The sequence below is a fragment of the Chrysochloris asiatica genome, unplaced genomic scaffold, assembly GCF_000296735.1.
Source record: "Chrysochloris asiatica unplaced genomic scaffold, ChrAsi1.0 scaffold00040, whole genome shotgun sequence".
In the NCBI taxonomy this organism is placed as follows: domain Eukaryota; kingdom Metazoa; phylum Chordata; class Mammalia; order Afrosoricida; family Chrysochloridae; genus Chrysochloris; species Chrysochloris asiatica.
Genome location: NW_006408558.1, coordinates 18,587,920 through 18,612,406, shown reverse-complemented (window position 1 = coordinate 18,612,406; position 24,487 = coordinate 18,587,920). Strand labels below are relative to the sequence as shown.

General features: G+C 53.6%; 3 protein-coding genes across 3 annotated transcripts in view; 1 reads left to right on the top strand and 2 right to left on the bottom strand.

The window, feature by feature from the left end:
- The window catches only part of ZDHHC24 (zinc finger, DHHC-type containing 24), a 5,807-nt gene extending 2,456 nt beyond the window's left edge, over positions 1 to 3,351 (bottom strand). Inside the window, exons 1-2 of the mRNA XM_006860879.1 lie at positions 3,071 to 3,351; positions 1,864 to 2,141 (exon numbers count right to left, since the gene is read on the bottom strand). Of these exons, the coding sequence (XP_006860941.1) occupies positions 1,864 to 2,141; positions 3,071 to 3,351 (559 nt within the window). The remainder of the gene's footprint in view (positions 1 to 1,863; positions 2,142 to 3,070) is intronic.
- A 795-nt stretch (positions 3,352 to 4,146) lies between these two features.
- On the top strand, positions 4,147 to 17,835 carry ACTN3 (actinin, alpha 3). The gene is made up of 21 exons (XM_006860878.1): positions 4,147 to 4,382; positions 8,563 to 8,677; positions 8,818 to 8,937; positions 9,185 to 9,271; positions 9,354 to 9,441; positions 10,022 to 10,100; positions 10,194 to 10,275; positions 11,541 to 11,626; positions 11,873 to 11,965; positions 12,320 to 12,550; positions 12,639 to 12,786; positions 13,792 to 13,942; positions 14,580 to 14,688; positions 14,775 to 14,915; positions 15,126 to 15,308; positions 15,729 to 15,863; positions 16,047 to 16,226; positions 16,558 to 16,704; positions 16,793 to 16,858; positions 17,330 to 17,488; positions 17,570 to 17,835. Exons 1-21 carry the CDS (start codon positions 4,242 to 4,244, stop codon positions 17,726 to 17,728), a joined length of 2,700 nt encoding a protein of 899 aa, XP_006860940.1. The 5' UTR covers positions 4,147 to 4,241; the 3' UTR covers positions 17,729 to 17,835.
- Positions 17,836 to 18,406: 571 nt separating this feature from the next.
- Positions 18,407 to 22,785, bottom strand: CTSF (cathepsin F). Its single transcript, XM_006860877.1, has 13 exons — positions 22,591 to 22,785; positions 22,349 to 22,447; positions 21,848 to 22,084; positions 21,655 to 21,730; positions 20,993 to 21,106; positions 20,743 to 20,888; positions 20,557 to 20,653; positions 20,399 to 20,479; positions 19,331 to 19,450; positions 19,191 to 19,255; positions 19,002 to 19,092; positions 18,579 to 18,637; positions 18,407 to 18,481 (listed from the first exon to the last, which is right to left on the bottom strand). The coding sequence occupies exons 1-13, from the start codon at positions 22,783 to 22,785 to the stop codon at positions 18,407 to 18,409; spliced, it is 1,455 nt and encodes a 484-aa protein (XP_006860939.1).
- Between the last annotated feature and the right edge of the window lie 1,702 nt (positions 22,786 to 24,487).

Below are 24,487 nucleotides of genomic sequence, written 5' to 3'. Positions count from 1 at the left end.
TCTCTTCCAATCAGTCGGCCAGACAGTTGTCTTCCAAATTTCCTGGCAGAGATGAGTGAGTGCCTCCTGTGCTGCCTCACTTTCCTGAAAGATTTCAATTCTTATTCCATCAATTCCCGGTGCCTTGTTCTTTGCCACTTCCCTCTACATAATAATAAAGTTATGTTTACACAAAATATGACATGAACAAACATGATGAAAATGTATGAAAAATTGGAGGAATTAACAAAAAAATGTGACACAGAGTGAGCAGGTGCTGTCGGGAAAGTGTGGACAGACCTGCTGGACGCATGGAATGAGTGACTGCTCAGTGAGTTGTTGTTAAGTGCTGTCAAGTCGGTTCTGACCCATAGCAACCCTGGACAGGGTTTCTAAGAAGCAGCTGGTGAGCTTGAACCACAAACCTTGTGGTTCAAACTGACTTTTCAGTCCAGCACATTAACCCACAGTGCCACACCAGAATTCAATGAGCACAGGGTTTCTTTTGGAAATGGTGACAAAAGCCTGGAATTACCAAGAAAGCAGCCATCAAAAGTCCTACGGAGGTCTCTGTGAGTCGGAGTGGACTCTGAGGCGACTGGCTTTTGGACAGTGGCACAAAAATGTGACTCACTGAATTGCATACTTTAAAATGATTATAATGATGTCTGTTTTGTGAATTTGACCTTAATTTAAAAAGGAGAGTAAGAGCCTATGGGGGAAAGAACACATTTTGAAGATGTCTTAAAGAGTGAGGGAAACCGACTTCTATTGGGGCCATTTACAGATTCTGAAAGACACCAAGATCTCAGGAGGGCCCAGGGCACAGAGCCGGGAGCTGAAGCCTAATTCTGCAGGGGTAGGGGCAGGAGTAGGAGGCAGAGGATGAGCACCTCACGCTGGAGTGGAAGAGGTATGGCTAGGAGCTTGCATGTCAGAGATAGGGAGCTGTGAAAAAGTTAGAAGAGATAGCTGGCCAGGAAGTAAGAGTGAACCCAGACCAACCCCGGGGGGTAAGCCCCCTCCACAGGCTTCCCCTGGGCTACAGGGAATTGGGGGGGCCTCGACCAAGATGGACTTGAAGAGGATGAAGAATTCCAGGGACAACTCAAGAGTAGTTGGGGAGCTTAGTAACTGAAGAATAAGTTTAGGGGAGAGGAAATCATGGAAAAGAAAGCCCAAAGCATTCTGGGGGAAAGAACAGAACATGTAACAACTGTTGTTGTTAGGTCCCCCCAGAGTCGCATCCGACTCATAGCAACCCTACACACAACAGAACGTGATCCAGCGTCATCCTCACAATCACCGCTATAGCTAAGCCCGTTACCACAGCCCCTGTATCAATCCATCTCATTAAGTGTCTTTCTCTTTTTCACTGACTTTACCAAGCTGGTCCCTCATGATCTCCCAGTGAGGCTTTTACCTTGAGTGGGGCTGACCAGACCACAACCTCTCAGTCAGCCTCGCTTCACACTGCATTTTCCTTACAACTTCTGATAACAGGACTTTCTTCTACCTATAACCTTCACTGGCTCCCCATCACCCATTCAAATAAGGGTCATTTCCTCATACCAACAGTCAAGGTCCTCCACTAGTCCTAACCTACCATCCTAGCCTTAATTCCCATAATCTCCATCAAATGCCCTGTACTGCTTCCTGCCTAAATGCTGAGCCTTTGTCCAGAGAACTCAGTCAACACCACCTGGGTTCTGCCAGCCAGATTCTGGGTTGAGGCACCAGTTGAGCACCCCTGCCCAAATCCCCCACTAAGGAGTCTGGAACTGGTACCCACTCCCAGGGCAGTGCCAGAAGAACCAGCTGGAAACCCCATATCCCATCAAAATTCTCCCCAGCCTCCCTGCAATGGCCACCCAAGCTCCTCACCTGTGAGAAGCATAAGCCAGGGAAGGAGGAGGAGTGTGGCGGCATGGAGAGGGGTGTGGGCTCGAAGCAGCGCTGAGAGTGCAGGGCCCAGCAGCACCGACACGTGCAACAGGACACCAGCAGCGTGAAGCAGTAGGCACAGGAAGGGCCTGTAGTTGCGGAAGCCTACACAGCAGCCCAGAAGGCGGCAGTGGTGGTCCCGGCGCAGGATGCAGACGTGGCAGGCAGAACAGTGCCCACTGCGCGGTGGTACCTGGCTCTGGCACTGGTAGCAGTAACTGCAGAGAGGGAACCACAGGGTCAGTTAGTGTCCCCAGCAGCACTGAGTACCCCATGTTATACCCAAGAAAACCTCTGAGCCTGTCCTTGAGGACCAGGTGTATGCATTGTGCCCCAGATTCTGTACAGCAAATGCAGATGGAAAGCAAAAACTTCCCAGGCCCCTTCCAGCTCTAGCATTCCTGGTCCTGGCCTCTTAACATCCAGGCGCAAACATCTCACCTGGGTTAAGCCCCCATGAATTGTTCCCCTCCTAATCTTTCTCAACCCAGCAGCCAGGCTGATGCTTTTAAAACCTAAGTCATGTCCTTCCTCTGCTCAAGTTTTTACTGTTTCTGTCTCAGTAAAAAGCAAAAACTTTCAACATCTTACTAGTTCCTACAAGCTCTGACCCCACTCCTTAGGTCTCTCGCCTCAAGTGCCTCAGAGCTTCTTTCATTTCTATTCTCTCTGCCTGGATCATTCTTCCTCCAGAATCCCATATGGCCAACTTCCCATCCCCCTTCAAACCTCTGTCCAATTACCACTCTCTCATTGAAGCTGGTCTTGACCACCCTATTTTTAAACTGCAACGTGTACCTCCTTTACTCTTCCCTGTTTCCAAAACACTACCATCTAAACATTCTACATAATTTACGTATTTATTATGCCTCTACTGCACTTAACAACATAGTGTATTACTTCCCTTCCCCCTAATAAATCAGCTTGATTAAGAATCTGTTTTACTGACTCCTCAGGGCCTAGAAGAGTGCTCAATAAATATTTGTGCATGTCCTTCTAGATCTACCTAGAACCCCAGAGTCTAAGGTTCTTTCTCTAGCCCTAACATCAGGATCCTAACGTAATCTGGTTCTAACATAGCAGGTCGGGGCCCCTCCCCCTATCCCAGGCGCCCGCTTCTCCCCGCCGGACCCCGCGCCCCACTCACGCCCAGCCCTGGCCCAGCCCGCGGCCGGCCAACATCACGCCCCGGATGCTGGGATCCGAGCGCAGGAAGAGCCCCACGTTGCCCAGCAGGTTGAGCAGCTGGAAGACGGCCAACGCGAGTTGCAAGGCCCGGGCCAATGGTCCCAGTGGGGGCGGCCCGGGGCCCATCACCAGCACGTAGCCCAGCTCCAAGCTTACGGCTGCGGCCCATAGCGCCGTGAACACCAGAGGTAGCCGCGCTGGCGCCCCTTTCGCGCTCCCCGCCGCCCACAGCTGCCCCATGACCTGGGCCTACTCGCCGAATGCTCCCTGTAACCGGCAGCTTCCGTGTTCAGGCGGGGATAGCGGCCAACGGACGGCTACCAAGACCAATAGGAGTTCTTAAGGGAGCCGCCAACAGATGCGGAGATGTGATTGGATGACTGAATGCGCCAGGAGACTCTGGGACTCTTGTTGGCGCTAGAGCTGGTAGGGCTTTACGTCATGGCCCCCTCCCGCAGGTGGAGGCCCCGCCCCACATAGAGAAGCCCCACCCACTGTCGGTCCAGCCAGCAAGGCTACGGGATTGAATTGCAGCCGCAGTGGCCTCGGGGTTTCCAGGCTCAGCACATTCCCTTGCACTCGGCAGCCGCCCCGATATTAATAGCCCTACTTTGTCCGCAACCAGCTGGCTCAGAGCCCCTCCCCATGCTCAGGTGTCTCCCTCCATCACCCCAGAAAACACTCAAAACAGCTCCGTGTTTCTGACTCTCTAATGGGGAGAGGGCGCCCTGTTTCCCACCCGCGCGACGCTGGAAGAGGGTCGGGAGGAGGCCCCCAAGGACATCTCGTGAGGGTCTGCAGCCACTAGATTGTCGTCACCTCCACGTACAGATGAGGAAATTTAGGTTCAGAGAGGGACCGTGGCTTTCCCGAGGTCACACAGCGCCCAAGCGACCAAGCCGTGATGCGACCCAGATCCACCAAGACCCACCCAGCGACTCCAATTTCGAAACCTCAGGGTAGCTTCAGGCCTGGTCCCGACCCGAGCGCCCTCGCCCCCAACCGGCCCCTCCCTCCTCCCCCATATTTAGCGCGAACACGATCCGGGGCTGGGCCGGGCCCTACTTAACGAGGCCCCAGCGTTGGGGAGTGCGCGGAGCGGAGCGAAGCCAGGAGGTCCCAGCGCGAAGATGATGGTTATGCAGCCCGAGGGCCTAGGGGCCGGGGAGGGGCCCTTCTTGGGCGGTGGGGACGGCGAGTACATGGAGCAAGAGGAGGACTGGGACCGCGACCTGCTGCTGGACCCGGCCTGGGAGAAGCAGCAGCGGAAAGTGAGTGCTCACCCATTTCCTGATGGCAAAACTGAGGCTTGAGAGGCCGGCCGAGTAGTTTGTCTGCAGCATCCCAGCAAGTCAGGGGAAGATTGCCCCCCAGCCCCTTAGTAGTCAGTCTCCCAGAGCTGGAAGAAAAAGCTGGGAGTCCTGGGGAGTCTAGAGTGACATGAAGAGTTCTGGCATCCCCACTCTGTCCCCAGGGTTCATACTCCTGAGCCAGCTGCCTTTGCTGTTGGGAAAAATGTTCTGGGCAAAATCCCCGAGTTTGGAGATTCAGAAAGAATAATCTTTTACTCCCCAGGCCCCCATTTTGCTTGTGACCAGACAAGTACTGAATCTGGGAATGTTGAGGGAGAACCATCACAGATCATTCCCCACCCTCTGCTCTCGATTGCATGGGGTCCTTACCCTAATTGACAGATGAGGAAACTGAGGCTCCAAAAAGGGGAAGAGAGAGGCCCAAATCATATATGTACTGTCAGAATATAAGATCTTTGCTCCCACCCCCACTCTTTCTACTCCGCCCATCAGGGGCCCTGAGTCTGCTGAAAAGGCCACAAGGTCAGGAGGAGGGGAACCCTGGGTCCCCTTACGCAGTAACCTGACTCCCCAGCCAGATGGACACTTTGTGCTGAGGCAGCAGCACCTTGGGGACAGAGATTGGGGTACGTGGGCTACTGCCACCCCACCCCTTCCTGCCTCACAGCTGATGGGAACCCTCCCTGGCAAGCTGTTTTCACTCCCAGGCTCTCCTAAGAAGAGGTAGTAGGACCCCTGGGTTCCTAAAAGAGACAGCGAGCTGAAGTGGAGTGATAAAAAGCCTGGGGAATGTCAGGCAGGGATAGGAGCAGCGCCTCCAACCTGTTGGACTATGTGCCAATAATGTGCCACCCAGGAAAGAAAGAGAAGGCTACCAGGGTGCTCAGTGGTATTGGCATATTCTGAGAATCCTGGAATTTAGAATCAGAGCATTTTCATCGGGTTAAATGACAAGAGATGACCTCAGGGGCCGGGCCGGGAGGCTCAGCTGAGTCTGCTGGGGGTGCCCTGAATGATATCTCCCTCCAGGCTTCTCTTGCACCTGTCACCCAAGCACAGCTGTGGTCCCCCTGATGTCATCCCTGCCCCTGCCTCCAACTGTCACCTGTTCTAAACTACTCCTCCCTCTGTCCCTGCCCCCACCCACCCAGGCCTCTCTGCTTGCCCTCTGACAACATATGGCAGCCTGTAACTTGCCTTTGTCAATTAACAACACATCTGGAACATCCTTCCAAGCCAAGGTAAACCAGCCACCCATTCATTCCACAGCTGCAGGGCCAGATGTTCCATCAGTGTCCCCTGTGACTGGATGTCTAGTTCTTTGTTGGCCTTAGTTGTTTATCAACAATGCAATAATGAACATCCCTGTGCTCACCTGCAGCCCCATCCCATTCCTGCTTCTCTGTGCTTCCTCTCTGAACAGTGACTCTTCCATCCAAGGGATTCAAACAGCCTTGGAGCTCTCCCGCCACCTTCCACCTGATGCTTGATCTCTCTTCACTTTGTTGTTGTTAAGTGCTGAATCGGTTCAGACTCCTAGCCACCCTGTATAGGGTTTCCAAGGAGCAGCTGGTGAACTTTAACCACCAACCTTGTGGTTCAAACCGACCTTGCAATCCAGTGCATTAACCCGCAGACCAACACCAGGATTCCATCCTCTTCACTTAACCTCACTCAAAAACATTCATTGACTAAATCTGCCTTAAGGAGGTCTGACTCTGAGTGTGTAATTGTGTTGCTAGAAGCTATGTTGCTGGTATTTTAGCAGAGCTTCCAATAAAGCAGACTAAGAAGGACCTAGAAATCTGCTTTCGAAGAAAATTAGCCAGTGCAAGCCTTGTGAGTTATAACAGACCTTTATCCAATATAGTGCAGTCCTGGCGTGGCGCTGTGGGTTAATGCGCCAGACTGCAAAGCTGTTTGAACTGCAAGGTTGGTGGTTCAAGCTCACCAGCTGCTCCTTGGAAACCCTATATAGGGTCGCTATGGGTCAGAACCAACTCAACGGCACTTCATCACAACAACAACAACATCCAATATAGTACTGGAAGATGAGCCTCCTCAGGTTGGAAAGTACTGATACAGTGGCTACAACAGTGGACACAGATACCTACTACTGTTGTGAGGCTAAGGACCGTTGGTGGCACAGTGGTGAAGCACCTGGCTCCTAACCAAAAGGCTGGCAGTTCACACCACTAGGAGAAATCAAGGGGCGATTCTTGTCCAGGCTTGCTGTGAGTTGGAATCAATTGGATGGCAATGAGTAAGGATGGTACAGGACCGGAGAGCGTTTCATTCTGTTATGTATCAGGCCACTATGAGTCCAATTCAACTCAATAGCATCTAACAACCATTATAGGTACCAATTACTGTTTTAGGTGTCGGGTATCTAATTGTTGTTGTTGTTGTTGTTAAGTGCCATCGAGTCGGTTCCGACCCATAGCGACCCTGTAAAGGGTTTCCAAGGGTGTACATCTTTACGGGAGTAGAAAGCCTCATCTTTCTCCCGCGGTGCAGCTGGTAGTTTCGAACCGCTGACCTTAAGGTTCGCAGCCCGATTCGTAACCACTACGCTACCAGAGCTAGGGAACAAAATAAAATCCGTGATGAAGCAGGAACAAATATTTCCCCAGCCCCGTGGTCCTGACTGACCCTTCTTCACCCTTTTTTTTTCTTTCCCTGCTCCCAGAAACTGCCTCTTCGGTCTCCCTTTTCTGCCAAGCCATCCATCTCCACTCAAAACAGAGCCAGCTCTCTTAATACACTGATCTGCTCGCCTCCCTCCTCTGCCCAAAAGCTTTGCTGATTCCCTGTTGCCCTCAGGATCAAGTTCAAACTCCCTGGCTTAACACTCAAGAAAGCGCATGACCTGGCCCCTGCTGCCCCTCCGGCCTGGTGCTCACCGCTTACACCCCAACACCCCCAGTTTCATTCCAGCAGTATTATAATCCCATAGCCAGAACAACTGTTTCTAACCCCCCGAGTGGCTGCCTTGTGTGGGATGCCCTTGCCTGTCCTTCATGGCCTGGATAACTCATGCTCTGCTCTTCCATCCCAGCTCTTAGCAGACATTCGCCTTCCCCATGCAGTCCCACTAGACCCCACTCCTAGACTCCCCAACACGTCTCTCCCAGCACTTCTCAAGCCACTGCACCCTTTTGATTGGCTATGAGTTCCTTTAAGGTAGGGGCTTACATGCCAAAGGAAAGAGCCACAATCCAGCTCCACCCCAGTCTGGCTCATTGAGGCCCTTGTGCTGTCGGGGAGCCCTCACCCAGCCCCCACCCTGCCTTGCCTTTCCTGCTGTCCAAGTCACATCCATATCATCCCAGACTCCAGGGTTGGAAGGGACTGTAGAGAATCCAACCTCCTTCTCCTGTGCTTATATTCTAGCACCCACTTACACACCTCCAGTGACAGAAAACTCACTCCCTTACACTACCACTGACAGCTCTCCCAAGTACTTGAAGCAGCATCTTCCATATTCAGCAACCAGGGCACCTGGAAAGGAAGGGAAGCTGGCTGAGGGGAAGGCTCCAAATTACTTTCAGGGCCACCTCTCTGGAATACCTGCTTTGTGGTAGGGTAAGGCGCTGAAGTCTAAAATCCTGCCAGCCCAGTGGAAGAAGGACCTGAGACACCATAGAATCTGACCCTAGACAGGGCAAGGGACTGACCCCAGATCACAGAGAGTGAGTAGCTCCAGCTACGCTGTACCCACCAAAAAGTCTACTAGCCTAGGGCAGACATCCAAAGGCTTGGAGGTAGTAGGTGGTGTTACATTGGTTCCAACTCACAGCAAAGCAACCTGCCCAGTCTTGCACCATTTCTGCTTTGACATTTCTAAGTTTGCTTCTTGCACTTGGAGCCAGACAAGTCTGGAGTGCTGTCCAGGTAGGACACCGCAAATTCAAACTGAGGCCGGCACACAGTCCTTGGCCTCATTTTTGGGCTGTGTAGGAGAACTAAGACTCATCCTAGGAAAGGGATTAGCCTAGAATGCACAGCAAGTCAGTGGCTGAGCTGCTGGGCCTCAGACTAAGGGCTCAGAGACTGACCCTGAGTGGGGAGGCAAGGACTATTCCCCAACACCTCCCAGAGCCAGCTGTTGGGTCTGAACACTGCCCTCTGTCCCCAGACCTTCACCGCCTGGTGCAACTCACATCTGCGCAAGGCGGGTACTCAGATCGAGAACATCGAGGAGGATTTCCGCAATGGCCTCAAACTCATGCTGCTCTTGGAGGTCATCTCAGGTAAGGGCTGGTCAGTGAACTGGGACCCTGGGGTCCAGGAGAAGCCAGAGAGCTGGGGAAGTAGTGGGAGAGTTTGGGGACAGTCTTCAGCTGCCTTCCATCACCTTTGAGTTTTGACCTCTCTTCTCTCTTAAATTAAGGAGAGAGGCTGCCAAGGCCAGATAAAGGCAAGATGCGCTTCCACAAAATCGCCAATGTCAACAAAGCCCTGGACTTCATTGCCAGCAAGGGGGTTAAGCTGGTGTCCATCGGTGCTGAAGGTGAGGCAGCGTGAGGGGTCCTGGGTAAGGATGAGGGGCATTCCTGACATCAGCAAGTCACCTCTGTGCACCTCGGTTTCCTCATCTCAACAATGAGAATGTCATTCCTCACGGGAGGGGCTAGGAAGAACAAATGTGCCCTGGGTGCCAGCTCTGGGATGGGAGACAAGGGCCAATGGGCAGAGCAGGGGGACAATGAGCAGAGGCCCTGGATGCCAGGCAACCTGTCCCCACCTCCACCTTGCAGAGATTGTTGATGGAAACCTGAAGATGACCCTGGGCATGATCTGGACCATCATCCTTCGCTTCGCCATCCAGGACATCTCTGTAGAAGGTGAATTATGGAGAAGGAGGTATGGTAGGGTGACATGCCCACATGCCTCCCTATCTAATGCCCTGATCTCACTCCCACTCAGAAACCTCTGCCAAGGAAGGCTTGCTCTTGTGGTGCCAGCGGAAGACCGCGCCATATCGAAACGTCAATGTGCAGAACTTTCACACCAGGTCTGTTGACTTACCAGCAGATACTCACCAGGAACAGAGAGGAGTCATATGCAGGCCCTATCTTTAAGATCTTCTGACCAGTGAGGGACACAGAGCTGACCCCTGTCTTGAGCCACAAGGGAGAGAGAGGTCACAGCCAACTTCCTAGAGCAGTGCCTGGAAATTGGAGGCATTGAGTCAATACTTGTTGAATTGAATGGAATTGAATCCAGGACGGATGGCGAGACTTCCTGGAGGAAGGGACATCTGAGATATCATTGCGAGGGCATTCCCACCAGAGGAAACCTTGTGAGCAAAGGCCTGGGGATCAGAAATATCTAGTAATTTGGTCTGGTGTAAGCATAGGGATGAGCTTGGAGGAGATGGTCGTGGTTTGATAATGAAAAGTCTCAAACGTAGGCTTCACTCCAAAAGAAAGAGGGAGCCATGGGAAGGTTGAACGGAAAAGATGTGATTGGAAAAGTAGGTAAATACTGATGTGTAACCTCCCATTTTACAGAAGAGCTAGCCTAATGGGTGTGCTCCTAGGCAAAGGATAGGTTAGGGCCTTAGGCCGAACCACGCCCTTCTCTCTGAGCAGCTGGAAGGATGGCCTGGCCCTCTGTGCTCTCATCCACCGCCACCGCCCTGACCTCATCGACTATGCCAAACTGCGCAAGGTAGGTGGGTCTATGCCATCCCCAGTCCTGACTCTCCAACCGTTCCATTCCCTTCAGCTGACTTTCCACCTCTTCCCCTTCACACCCATCTAGGATGACCCCGTTGGCAACTTGAACACCGCCTTCGAGGTGGCAGAGAAATACCTGGACATCCCCAAGATGCTGGATGCTGAAGGTGAGGGAGCCTAGCCCAGGCAAGGACTCCACGGGCCAATCAGCTTCGTCCAACCTACACAGTTTTGCTCTGCTCCTCCTCCTCGCGCAATGCTCTGTTCTTCACCCCACTTCTTGGTCAGAATCCTTCCTACAGGAACCCTCTGTCCCTCCCACTGCCCCTCTCCACACTTGTATTCGGCTCCACATCCTCAGCTCCACCCTCTGCTTCACATCCTCATTACCTGGCATCTCAATTACCGGTTGCTGCTGTAACAAATGCCACACGTGGGTGGATTTAACAAACAGAACTTTACTTTCTCTCAATTTAGGAGGCTAGAGGCCCTAATTCAAGGGCACTGGCTCTAGGGATAGGCTTTCTCTCTCTATTGGCTCTGGAGGAAGATCCCATTTCTTTCAAGCTTTTGCTCCTGAGTGGTCTTCATGTGGCTTGCCATCTCTCTTCCCCACTTTTGCTTCTCTTTGTCTTTGTTTAAATGATTCCTCTTACATCTCAAAAGAGATTGGCTCAAGACACCCCTATACTATTTCTATCTCATTTACATAACAGAGAAAACGCATTCCCAAATAGGATCCTAATTACAGATGTGTTGTTTTTGTTAAGTGCCATCGGTCAGTTCCAACCCATAGCTACTATTTCTGGGGAGTGGCTGGTGGGTTTGAACCACCAACCTTATGGTTAGCAGTCCAGTATTTATCCTACAGCCCCATACCAGGGTTTAGGATTTACAACATATATTTTGGGAGGAGATACAGTTCAATCTATAACAACTGTGTCACCTGGGAGTGTATTGATCCCCCAAGACTGGGAGCTCCTCTGGGCCAGGTCTTGTTTCTGGTTCATGTCCCCTGGTTCCTGTGACCAACAAGGCCTTTAGTCAATTGAAGCAACCAACACTTTCTGAGCACCTACTGTGTGTGGTACCCTGGAAGAGCATCAATGGATGAGAATTTGGGAAAAGTGAGCACTCATGGACTTGGGAGACAGACAGACAGACAGATGGCGTTATGGGCTGATAGCTCCTAAGTCCACAGTGTCTGCTCATTCGTCCACTCCCTCATGCATGCCTTGCCCTGTATGGGGGAAAGGTCTGAGAGGTTTTCCGGGAAGAGGAAGATACTGGTCTGAGGAAGCTGGTGGCTGTTGGCCATAACTAGATGTCTCCATCCCCTCCCATTCCAAGGGAAATCTCTGCCTGAGAAGGGTCTTGAGCTCATTTCCTGCTACTGACTTTGGTTAATAAACACCTCCCTGCCCTTCGCTAGACATCGTCAGCACCCCAAAGCCAGATGAGAAGGCCATCATGACCTACGTTTCCTGCTTCTACCATGCCTTTGCTGGAGCTGAGCAGGTAAGGGCCCCCACCTCACAACATCCCAGCAAGATGGGTGAACGGAATATCATTGCCCCCACTGAAGACACGTGGTCCTTGTGAACCTTTGGCCTTGAAGCTTGCCCCACCACCACCACAAGAGTTGTGTTCTCATCCTGCACCTGTTTATGCCAGTTCAGGCTTTAGGCTTTACAGAGAGAAGCTGAGTGAAGGGGTCTGAGGGGGCTTGTTTCAATACCAGCCCTTTGCTTCTTCCCACCACAGGCGGAGACAGCCGCCAATAGGATCTGCAAGGTGCTGGCTGTGAACCAGGAAAATGAGAAGCTGATGGAGGAGTATGAGAAGCTAGCCAGTGAGGTGAGGCTGCAGACAGAGAGGGTGCCCATCCCGGGCCCATGAACCCTTCCAAGGCCTGGGCCTACAAAGCCATCCTCACAGTAGCTTTAGCCTGTCTCCAACCACCTCCTGCCCATCTGCCTGCCTAAGCTCCTGGTCCTTCCCGGATCCACCCATTCATTCATATTCAAGTGTTTCACTGCTCTTTGCTTTCTGTAACCTCGACTGGACGCTGGACACAGAAATGAACCACCTACTCTTTCCCCTGAAAGTTACCCCCACGGTGCTTGAGGCTCTCCTTCTGGCTGCAGCCTGGGTGTGGGTGGTGAGGAGGGCAGGCTGACCACAGCTCTCTGCTCTGCCCAACCTTGGCAGCTGCTAGAATGGATTCGGCGCACAGTACCGTGGCTGGAGAACCGCACGGGGGAGCCCAGCATGAGTGCCATGCAGCGCAAGCTGGAGGACTTTCGGGACTATCGACGCCTGCACAAGCCGCCCCGAGTGCAGGAAAAGTGCCAGCTGGAGATTAACTTCAACACTTTGCAGACCAAGTTGCGGCTGAGCCACAGGCCAGCCTTCATGCCTTCTGAGGGCAAGCTGGTCTCGGTGAGTCCCTGGGTGATCTGGGACTCTGTATATCCCCATATGTACAAAGGGTGAAGAGTGACAGAGGGCACCTCTGCTTGTCCCACAGGACATCGCTAACGCATGGCAAGGGCTGGGGCAGGTGGAAAAGGGCTATGAAGACTGGCTGCTCTCAGAGATCCGGCGCCTACAGCGGCTCCAGCACTTGGCCAAGAAGTTCCAGCAGAAGGCCTCCTTGCATGAAACTTGGACCCAGGGTAGGGACAATTTGTAGACTCAGCTCTGCCTGTGGTAGGGATTAATAAAGACAGGGATAACAGAAGAGCATCATTCATGGGATTGGGCCACGTGCTCTGCAAGGCAGCTGCAGACCATATTTCTAGTTCTACAGCTCACCGCCATTTGCTGTACAATTTGAACAGATCACTGTCTGTCTGGGGACCATAGTTTCATCCTCTGTAAATTCAGGCTCCTGAACTTCCTCATGACTCTGACCTTCCATGGGTCTACTTTGATTAATTGATCTTTTTGTATTTTATTTGTATGTATAGCAGATGTCCAAAGGTAATGAATCCCCAACCCTAACATCATTTTTCACTCAAAATATGTTGATGCTAAAATATTGCATAAGTCAAGTATGTCACATGCAAGGATTTTAGTCCTACAAATTAATGAACCCTGCCTAAAAACAGACACTAATGGTGGATTATGACAATAATGAATAACGGTGGTTTCATATAATAAGAACTCTTTCTATATACAGTCACTGGTGGCGCAGTGGTTAAGCAATGAGTTTTGGTTTTATCACGCAGTCTTGAGAAGGTTTCCTAACACTTAGAGATTTCCATACCTCTTCTGCAAAATGGCCACCGCGATTATTATTTTGTATAATTATGGTAATCATCCACAAACACTTTTACATTCATTGTTCATTTATTAGATAAATGTTCATCGAGGATCTACCAAGTGCCAGGCACTGTTGCAGGCACCTGCAGATACACTTGTGAGCAAAGGAGACCAGGTCAGGGACTCCCAGGGTTCACAGAGGTGTTAAGAAGTAGTTCACCATCAAATAAACCCAAGCGGTGCAGGGTTTTGGGACACTGACGCCAGTTAGATGCCCTGCCCTGAGACCGGAGCATTGGTGAAATTTATCAGGAGTGGATTGCTAGGGTGACCTGGGTTAGATGCTATCTGCAAGTCACAGCTTAGGACTTCCAGGGGTCACACCGCCCCGCGGCTGTGGGCTTCTCTCCGAGCAGGGAAGGAGGAAATGCTGAACCAGCGCGACTACGAATCGGCCTCGTTGCAGGAGGTGCGGATGCTGCTGCGGCGCCACGAGGCCTTTGAGAGCGACCTGGCGGCACACCAGGACCGAGTGGAGCACATCGCCGCTCTGGCCCAGGAGCTCAAGTAGGCTTGCTCCGTTGCTGGACCCGGTGACACACGCCCCCAATCGGCCCCGCCCGGGTGTCTGAGAGCTTAAGTAGGCGTGGCACATTGCTGGTCAGCCCCCGGGACCCCCCCCCCCCCGCTGGCCCCGCCCCAACAGTTCCTAGTCCCGCCCTGCTCCTAAGGCACACCGCGTCTGGCTTTCTCCGCTGTGGCTCAGTAACGCTCCCTCGGTGCCCATGTCCTTCCTAGTTCCATCCCCATTGGCTCCATCCTCCTCCCGTGGTCCCGCCCCAATCTCCCGACCCACCGGACGGCACTGGTCCATCCCCTAACCTGCAGCCTCAAGCCCCATCATCTCTGAACTCACCACCTCCTCCTGTAACACAGCCCCCTTATCACATAATCCGGCGTTTGAAGCTCCAGACCCCGTTTTTCCTTCCATGCTTTTTCTGAGGGCTGGAGCTAAGGCTCCCCACTTACCCCAGGAACATGCCAGGCTCCCTCCCCTCTAGAAAAGGCTGCCCTACCCCCACTTGTCCTGGCTCCATTGCGCCCCAAACACCAGTTGTGGCCTAAATTTCAGCCCGAGGTGAGCAGTCGGAATGACGGCTGGGCCGGACTCCGGCCTCACACTTGTCCCGGTTCCCGCCCCCAGTGAACTAGACTACCATGAAGCGGCTTCAGTGAACAGCCGCTGCCAGGCCATCTGCGACCAGTGGGATAACCTAGGCACGCTGACCCAGAAGAGGCGGGACGCGCTAGAGGTGGGGCTGGGGACCCGGGAGCTAGGGGTGGGAGGCAAGAACCGCAGCTACATGGGCCACTGACCCACCCTCCCCGCGACCCCCAGCGGATGGAGAAGCTCCTGGAGACGATTGATCAACTGCAGCTCGAGTTCGCTCGGCGGGCAGCGCCTTTTAACAACTGGTTGGACGGCGCCGTGGAGGACCTGCAGGATGTGTGGCTGGTGCACTCGGTGGAGGAGACCCAGGTGGGCGCCGGCCCAGACAGCCCCTGGCCCAGCCTGGGCTCTGGCTGAGGGGCACCTGGACGGGATGAGGAAGCCCAGCCACTCTGGGGTTCCTGGAAAGTAGAGGGAGGAGGAATACTCCAGACCTCGGACCTGCCTGGGACCTGTTGCCCTTTGTTGCCTGCCAGAGGTGGGGAGCACTGGCTGATCCTACCTGCCTGTTGCCCCCAGAGCCTGCTGACAGCCCACGAACAGTTCAAGTCAACTTTGCCTGAGGCTGACCGAGAACGAGGTGCCATCTTGGGCATACAAGGGGAGATCCAGAAGATCTGCCAAACATACGGGCTTCGGCTCAGCACCACTAACCCCTACATCAGCCTTGGCCCGCAGGACATCAACACCAAGTGGGACATGGTCAGTGCTGCCCATGGCCTCTGACTCCTCCCTCTCCATTCTAACTACACCAACAGCTCATGATATGGGTGTCTCCATGTGGCATTGCTTAAACACTTTGCCTGTCTTGGCCTCATCTTAAAATGGCTACAAAAGCAGTATTTTCCTATCCGGACTGATGTGTGTGACCACCTATCCAATACCTTCTGTGTTCACTTGTATATGATGTCATCAGTCCCAATTTACAGATAAAGACTCAGACCTAGAGACGTTGAGTTGTTGTTGTTAAGTGCCGTCGAGTCGGTTTCGACCCATAGGGAAGAGAGATTGAGAGGCATGCTTAAATTCACATAGCTCAGACAAACTGGCTCAGGGCAGCAGGAATAGAGGTTTGAGGGGTAGTCCCCAGAGCTGTCCCTGACATAGTCACCTCCTTCCCAGGTCCGAAAGCTGGTGCCCAGTCGTGACCAGACGCTGCAGGAAGAGCTAGCACGGCAGCAGATGAATGAGAGGCTCCGGCGCCAGTTTGCAGTCCAGGCCAATGCTATTGGGCCTTGGATCCAGGGGAAGGTGGAGGTAAGGGGCTTGGATGGTGAGCCCAACCTGGCTGAGTGGGACTGGTCCCCAGAGAGTTGGGAGCCCTCATCCTGCACAGGGCACCACAGCAGGAGGTAGGGCAGCTGGTGGCAAGGCTGGAGGGCGGGAGCTGCCTATGCCTCAGGCTGCTAGGTCCCTGTTGCAGCTTGGATCCCCCTGCAGGAGGTGGGGCGGCTGGCAGCCGGGATGGTGGGCTCTCTGGAGGAGCAGATGGCTGGGTTGCGGCAGCAGGAACTGAACATCATCAACTACAAGAGCAACATTGACCGGCTGGAAGGTGACCACCAGCTGCTACAGGAGAGCCTTGTGTTCGACAACAAGCACACAGTCTATAGCATGGAGGTAGGGTCACCCCATTCAGGAGTGGAGAGGGGACACTGGCTGGGGGGGAACCTGGGGCCATCTCTGCTGGGAAGAGCTTGCCTGCTTTGAGAGGGTCCCTAATTCGCCTCGCCCAGAAATTACTGAGACCCAGCAAGAGGAAGGAAGCCAGTAGGAACGATGAGTTACAGAACATGTGAAGCCAAGGCAGAAGGGCTACTGGAGATCACTCAGTAGACCCTCCAAAGGCCAGGCGGGGGCAAGGGGGAGGATGTGCTCAGGAGCACAGGGCGGCTTGGAAGTGGGGCTGGAGCGAGTGGCCACCCACTGACAGGCTGCTCCTGTCTCGCAGCATATCCGTGTGGGCTGGGAGCAGCTGCTCACCTCCATCGCCCGCACTATCAATGAGGTGGAGAACCAGGTACTGACCCGAGACGCCAAGGGCCTGAGTCAGGAGCAGCTCCATGAGTTCCGGGCCTCCTTCAACCACTTTGACCGGGTCAGCAGGGACCAAGCCCCATGGGGTACCGTGCTTGGGGGCTAGTGAGGCTCGGGGACTGGGCTTGACACACTGTCATCAACTGCAGAAGCGGAATGGGATGATGGAGCCGGATGACTTCCGAGCTTGCCTCATCTCCATGGGCTACGATTTGGTGAGTGCCCCTGACCTGCCTTCACTTATCACCTGTGTGTGTCTTCCCCCGTCACATCCATAATCTCACTTCATCCTCATTACACCCAAGGGGGTGAAAAGCATCCTGTTGTACACAGAGGCTATCACATGAACTTACTCAAAGGCACAGAGCTAGGATTTGGGTTGAGCTCTTTGTGACATCAAAGCCACAGCTTGGACCATTTAAATACAGGGAGAGGAGGTCTGTGTAGTCCAAGATTTAAAAAACAAAACAAAAATCAGAACCAGCGAGCAGCAGGGGGCTCTGCTGTGACAGGAAGACAAAGCTAAGGCAGCAGGAGACCATCTTTGGAAGAATGAAGCACACATGATGGGTGGTACAAGGCAAGGCTGACTGACCGGCCCTGGGAGGGGGCCCTAGGAGGGGGGCCCTGGGAACTCTGCTGGTTTGAACATTCGTGGGCATGGTATTCGGCCTCTGTACCTACAGGGAGAAGCGGAGTTTGCCCGAATCATGACCATGGTGGATCCCAACACTACCGGGGTCGTGACCTTTCAGGCCTTCATTGACTTCATGACCCGTGAGACAGCTGAGACTGACACAACTGAGCAGGTGGTGGCCTCCTTCAAGATCCTGGCTGGTGACAAGGTGAGCCCCCGGTGGTGAGGGGGCAGGAAGGCAAGGGCAGGAGGTGGGTTCTCACCTAAGTGAGTGTATGTCTCTCCCCAGAGCTACATCACCTCAGAGGAGCTGCGGCGGGAACTCCCAGCAGAGCAGGCCGAGTACTGCATCCACCGCATGATGCCCTACAAGGGTCCCGGGGCCCCAGCAGGAGCCCTGGACTATGTGGCCTTCTCCAGTGCCCTCTATGGGGAGAGCGACCTCTGATATCCACTTCAAACATCTCAAAGCAAGGTGGAGAGGGTGGGCTTCCTTGGCAGGCCCCTCTTTTCCCTAGGAGCAGAGGCCTCAGAGCATGTGTTTCTGAGTAAAGACCACCCGGCCTTGGGTTGCTTTGTTTCTTTCTGGCTCCCAGACAGAACCAGCTGCCCCCTGGAAGTCTCCACTGTCTTCCCTTGCCCTCAGAGACTGAGCAGTCACACCATGTAAGGGAACCCGGGAAACCTCTTTATTGCTGTTAGAAGAGGATGCCTGAAACAGTTACTCCAGACGTGGGAGGGGACACTGTCCCCCAAGCCAGGGGACCAGGAAATGTCTAGCATACAGAGAAAAGAAGAGGCAGGAACTCAAATCCTTCTGAGGACAGAGCTGGGGCTGAGACCAGAATTCCTTACCCGAGTCCAGGGATCATGCCCCAGCTTCACCTGCCAAATATCATCCTTCACCCCAAGATCCTCCTCGCTACCATAATTCAGCAAAGGTGCGGTTGAGGGACTCTGGGTAGGGCGATGGAGGGAAAAAGGGGCTGTGCCCCAGAGCCCTCCGTTCGCCCCAAGGTACCCAGTGCCCATCCCTCAGCTGGCTGTGCCTCCTGGGGAGGGGCCTGGCCATGCCAGCCTGGCAGAGGCTGCTCTGGTCAGCACCAGGTCCTGAGCTGGTGGTGCCTCAGTCTATCACCGCCGAGCTGGCCATGGTGTTCACACCGCACGCCCCAGATCCACGATGTAGGTAGTAGTAGCCCTGGGAGAGAGGCAGGGTTGCTGAGAGCAGGACGAGGGCCAGGGGCCAAGGGGCAGGACAGGAGAGTGGAACCAGGGGCTGAGTGGGGGAGGCCTACCTCCTCGCCCCAATCACTGCCCCAGCTGTTCTTGATGGCCCAGAAAGGGACGTCGGACCCTAGGGAAGCAGTGTGAACAGTTAGGGGACCCCAAATCTCCTCACAGGCCCCAAGCACTTTGCACCCTTCAACTATGTGCCATGGGCCTACTGGGTGCCTGGCACTAGGAAAAGAGCAGAAAGCAAGACAGACCCCCCTACCAGCCTCCTAGAAACCTGACACAGGTATTGGTCCAGAACCTTACAGCCCAACCTTCCCAGTCCCAGTTGTCCCATCCAAAGGAAAAAGATGGTTCCAGCGTGGCCTATAGCCCAAGGTTGGGGTCATGACAGCAGTTTGACCCAGTCCCCCGATTTCCTCTCCAGAGGCCCTGAGGACGGACGGAGTGTTGCCTGTGGCCTGGACTGGTTGGGTAGAACTCACGGTTTCCATAGCCCACAAGCAGCACAGCATGGTCGATGAGCCACGGGCTGCAGAGGGGCCGGAGTGGGTGGGCAATCCCATGGCGGTAGAACTAGGGAGAAAATAAAGAGCAGGGAAACCGCTCTGAGGAGGAGAAGAAGGAAGCCATTAACAAGAGATGGGGCAGGGATAGCAGGGAAGGAGACTCACCTGCATGCCAAAGGCGTTGATAGCAACGGAGATAGGGCCGTTCTTGGCCAGCCAGGCTGCCAGCTCTGAATGGGAGGGGCAGCATAAGTGGGCACCTGGGCCCTGCACCCCGCCTGGTGCGCACCCCACCCCTCACTCACTGTGCTCGCTGCGGCTCAGTTCCACAGAATCATTGATGTAGACCTTGGCTTTCTCTGTAGAGAAGCTGCAGGCTTGCATGTGACCCTGGTAACTGTAGTCTTCCTCTGTCTCCAGCCCTCCTGGGGAGTGATGGGAGTGGGGTGTCAGTGAAGAAACGGTGAACTCAATTTACCATTCCCTAGTCTTCTCTGCTCTGGTAGCGTAGTGGTTATGAATCGGACTGCGAACCGCAAGGTCAGCAGTTCGAAACTACCAGCTGCTCAGTGGGAGAAAGATGAGACTTTCTGCTCCTGTAAAGATTTACAGCCTTGGAAACTCTGTTCAGGGTCGCTATGGGTCGGAACCGACTCAACGGCACTTAACAACAACAACAACAGTCTTCTCTGAGCCCGGTGCTATGCTAAACCCCTTGCAAACATGGCCTCGTGTTCCTTGGCACTCCTCAAAGGTCTCAATCTAGAGATGAGACACCTGAGACTCGGGGGAGCTTTAACTAGCAAGAAAAAAGTGGCAAGGATGGCATTTGACTCCCAGTATCTGGCTGAGAACTTGGCACAGGGTTCCTGTGTGTCTCCTGACGTTGGCTTGCTTGTCCCCACCTAACCATCTGCTCCCTATCCAGCCCGGACCATTTCCAGGATCCTGGACCAGTCCCTGCGCAGCCACTTCTGTCCTTCACTCTTTGGACCTTCTGCCATGGCAGCCCACCTCAGAACTGGATGGCCAACTGGGGTCCGTCGCTCTCCTTGGGGGAGATGTGTTCATTACCTGGTGTTGCAGCAATCTACAAACACAGGCCTCCAAGCAGCAGAAACACTAACAGTCCCTGTTCGCCTACTGTGTTTCCAAAACCTGTTTCCTCACTTGATACTACAAGGGCGCTATGCAGAGCCCCAATTCACAGATGATGCAACTGAGGCTCAGAGTGGCCCAAGGTCTTTAGCCACTAAGGGCCAGTATGAAGTCTTGGTCCCAGCTCTGTGTGACTCCCCAGCTCAGGTCTCTCTCCCTCCAAATTAATCCTGCAGCGGGAGAACCAGCTCCCCGCCCACCCCAACAGTGCTTACCCAGGGTCATTATGGCCGAGTAGGCAGTGGAGGGCACTCCGCCCATGCAGGCCTTGTCCACCTTGTCACAGTCCAAGAGCTCTAGGAGACAGAAGGCTGGTCGCAAGGAGCCCTCTGGAGGGGCTGGGCTGGGGATGGGGGCAGAATGGGACGCTCACCCTGCTCAGAGAGGGAGAGCAGGGTGCCCTGGTTCAGGAACCACTGGCCCTCCACATTGCCGGTCACGGAGAAGGCCCAGCAGGAACCACACATGCCCTGCAAGAGACAGCAGGTTCAGGGCCCGACCCCTTCCTTTCCAAGCCCAGGGCAGTGCTCACTTCCCACCTGCATCTCCAAGGACCAACCTGGTCCTTGACTTTGGTGACAGCTCCCTTTGTCCTCCAGTCCCAGTCAGGAGGTGGAGGGTCCTTGGGGATCTTGGCCAGGCGCATCTTCTTGCCAGGGTCTTCTCTTAGGAGGGGATTCAGGTAGATGGTACGGAACTCCTCCTCTGCAGATGAAGGTGGGAAGGGGCGGAGGGGAGTCTCCAGGAGGGGTCTAGAGAGCAGGTCCTGTGGTTTCCAGGACTGTGAGGACTCTGGCCACCACCCCTACCTGTGAGGTCGCTGAACTTGGTGACCCCATACTGAGCTGTGCCCTGGTCCAGGGCCTGAATCTTCTGCGCTCGCATCATGTTATTGGCGAAGACAGACATGCGCCACTTGGTTTCTGAGGACAAGGAGCATGGGAGAAGGGGCTGGGACTCCAGGCAGATCATCAAAGGGAAAGTGCTTGGGATCCCTAGGTAGGCGTTTCCCTGGGGAGTACATGGGCTCTGAATCAAGCCTGAAGCTCTTTTCAAGCATGCCCAAACCTTGGGGTGAGGTAGGAGGGCTAGATTAGCAAGGAATGGAGTGGGAGGTATGGTCAGCTTTTTGAGACATGAAAGTAGTAACTAAGGTGGGTGCCAAAGGGCTTCATCAGACAGGGAAAGGCTGAGGTGCTGGGAACCAGGGGATCACCCATGAGAAAAGCTGTCCTCCACCTCATCCCTCTGCCCAGAATATGAAAACTCAATGATTTCCAATTAGGAAGGTCACAAGAAAAGAGATGCTTGGAGTGGTTGGCTGGTCATGGGGACTGTACAAGGATTCAGGGACTTAGGGGTACCTGAAAGGCCTCTCATACCTTCCTATCCCCTAGCACCGAGTGTCAAGCTGAGGGGATGGCCCCTATCTATCTGACTGTGATAGGGCCAGCCAAGGCTGGATCCTCACCTTCTTTCGTCTCATAAGTCCGATTATAGGTGGTGACAAAGTTCTTGAAGATTGAAGCCATCTTCTCAGAAAAGTTCTGAAAAGGCCAAAGAGTCCTTAGGAGTCCCCCTCAGCCTGCGCTGGAGCCCCAACTCCAGGGTGGGAAACGGGATGAGGCAGCTGCCCGCTTCCCATACAGACACAGGCTCCTCACCTTGGGCAGGAGATCCTTGTTCATCAGTGGGAGGACCCAATTCAGGGTTTCATTGGTGTTGTCTAGATGGGGGTGGAAGGGAAGAGAATCAAGGCTGAGCCTAAAGGAGGCCTGGCCCCCACTATCCCAACATCCTTGGGCTATCCCACTACCTGCAACCTTGGTATCCACTGGGCCACAGTCCCGCCTGAGCAGCATGTGTTTGCCTAGCTCATCAAGGACCTCGAAACTGCAGAGCTACAGGGAGAGAAGGTGGCCAGTTTGGGGTCTGGGTAAAATGGTGCCCCTCCCATGAAGACTCCCACTAGACAACCTCTCCCTATAGTGAAGCCCAGGGGGCCTGGCCCATCTGATAGCCACCCTCCTTCCCTCCCCTGGAGCACCTTGACCTCTGTCTTCCAAAGGAAGCTGTCATGATGAGGCAATGCTGACCAGACCCGCAACCAACGGTGGGTGGTACGATTCAGTCTGGAACAAGGAATCCGGGAGCCCAGTACTCACCAGGGTTTTCTTGGACAGAGGGAGCTGACACACAGTAGGGTCGTTGCAGGGTGGCTCCTCCAGTGTCGCTTCCAAGGAGTACAGTGACCCCCGGCCCGCCTGGATGGAGGGGTGGGTGACGTGGGGTGGGAATAGCCCCGACTTCCCTGGTCCCCTACTCACTTTCAGAATCGCTCCGGATCCCCAAGTCAAGGCTAGCGTCCCCTCCCAGATTCCCAATGACCCAGCCCGGGGCAGCTCACCCGGCGGACACGCCCGCGGATGGCCCCCAGTGTGGCCCGGTTCTCCGCCGCCCGGCCGCGGTTGTACATCCTCAGCGCGAAGCGGCCCGGTTTCAGCAGCTCCGAGGTCGGCGGCTCCCAGACCGGCGCGGGGGCGGCGGCGGCATCGCCCAGTAGCAGCCCCAGTAGTGACAGCAGCTGCAACCAGGGCGCCATGGCTAGGGCGAAGCGGCGGCCGGGACCCACGGACCGACAGACGCACGGTCCAACCGACGGGGCGGGGCGCCCCGCGCGGCTTGTGTCCCTTCCCCAGCAAATGGGCACCGTCATAGGGCGCCTGCGCGTTCGCGTGTTTATCGGAGGCACGTGGGGCAAGACGCGTGGGCACGGGCCTGTAGCGAGCTACAGTCTCCAAGTCTAAATCCCCGGGCTGCCACCGGGCTGCTGTTTTGCATCTTCTTGCCACTCCAGTCTGCGGACAGATGGCTTAATTAACCCCACCTTGGACTAACCGCGTATGCCTTGGAGCTGTGCTTTGGGGAGCAGACAGGGCGTTGGCCTGAGAAAAAAAATAATAAACATTTATTGCATGCTTATTATATATTAGCCATTACCTGCCTACTTCCATCTCCCTTTAATCATGGTAGCAACCCCATGAAATAGGTGATGTTATCCCATCTTAGAGTTGAGTAAACTGAGCCTTGTTGCAAGGTGCAGTCCAGCTCTGACTCATAGCAACCACAGGCACAGCAGAATGAAAGCTGTCTGTTTCTGCACCATCCTCACAATTGTTCAATTTGAGCTCATTATTGCTGCCACTGTGTCAATCCATCTCATTAAAGGTCTTCCTTTTTTCCGATGACCTTCTATTTTATTATGCATAGTGTCCTTCTTCAGGTCCCTCAATAACTTGTCCAAACTATGCAAGACACAGTCTTACCATCCTTGCTCCAACGAACTTTATGGGTGTACTACTTCTAAAACAGATTTGTTTTGGAATTTGCTCTTCTGGCAATCCATGGTACTTTCACTATTCTTTGTCAATACCATGATTCAAATGCATCAATTATTATGCATTCTTCCTTATACATTATCCAGCTTTCACATGCATATGAGGCAATTGAAAACACCATGGTTTGGATCAGGTACACCTTAAATCTCAAAGTGATATCTTCGCTCTATAACACTTTAAAAGGAGCTCTGGTAGTGTTATGGTTATAAACTGGGCTGCTAACCTCAGAGTCAGCAGTTCGAAACTACCAGCTGTTCTGCGGGAGAAAGATGAGGCTTTCTGTGCCTGCAAAGATTTACAGCCTCGGAAACTCTATACCGGGTCACTATGAGTTGGAACCGACTCCATGGCACATAACAACAACAACAAAACACTTTCAAGAGGACTTTTGCAGCAGATTTGCCTAAGGCAATACTTGGATTGATTTTTAAAAAAAAATGTTTATATTGTGAATTATGCGATAGTTTACATGGGAGAACATTAGTTTTACATTCATCTTATCGTATATAATTTCATTGCCATGGTTACAACCCCCTCCCATGTATCATCAACCAACCAAAGGGTATACCCTGCAAGCCTGTCCCCGGTCGTCAGCAAACAGCCCCTCTCCCTCTCTGGGTCTAAAGTCCCCAGCTGCTCCATCTGTCTACATTATCATCTCTGGCTCCATTTCTGGCATCACTGCTTCTCTGGGTAAGGTCCCACTCTCTGCTCTTCTCCCTTGATGGTCCCAGGGACCTCTGCTCCTAGACTGCAAAGTTAATCACTCCTCTCTTTGCTACAAAACGTCTACCTTTACATTTCCAACCCTCACAATCAGTCCTGATAACAATTATTCACTATTGTATCACAAGAGACCTATCTGCATTTCCTTTCATCAGCCCCACCCAGACAGATTGGATACTG

Coding starts and splice junctions, on each gene's coding strand:
- ACTN3 (XM_006860878.1), top strand. CDS start 4,242: ATGATGGTTATGCAGCCCGAGGGCCTAGGGGCCGGGGAGGGGCCCTTC. Junction 9,272..9,353: donor CCAGGACATCTCTGTAGAAG/GTGAATTATGGA, acceptor ACTCCCACTCAG/AAACCTCTGCCAAGGAAGGC. Junction 16,227..16,557: donor ACACAGTCTATAGCATGGAG/GTAGGGTCACCC, acceptor CCTGTCTCGCAG/CATATCCGTGTGGGCTGGGA.
- CTSF (XM_006860877.1), bottom strand. CDS start 22,785: ATGGCGCCCTGGTTGCAGCTGCTGTCACTACTGGGGCTGCTACTGGGC. Junction 19,256..19,330: donor ACTGAGCCGCAGCGAGCACA/GTGAGTGAGGGG, acceptor CCTCCCATTCAG/AGCTGGCAGCCTGGCTGGCC. Junction 19,093..19,190: donor TCAACGCCTTTGGCATGCAG/GTGAGTCTCCTT, acceptor TTTTCTCCCTAG/TTCTACCGCCATGGGATTGC.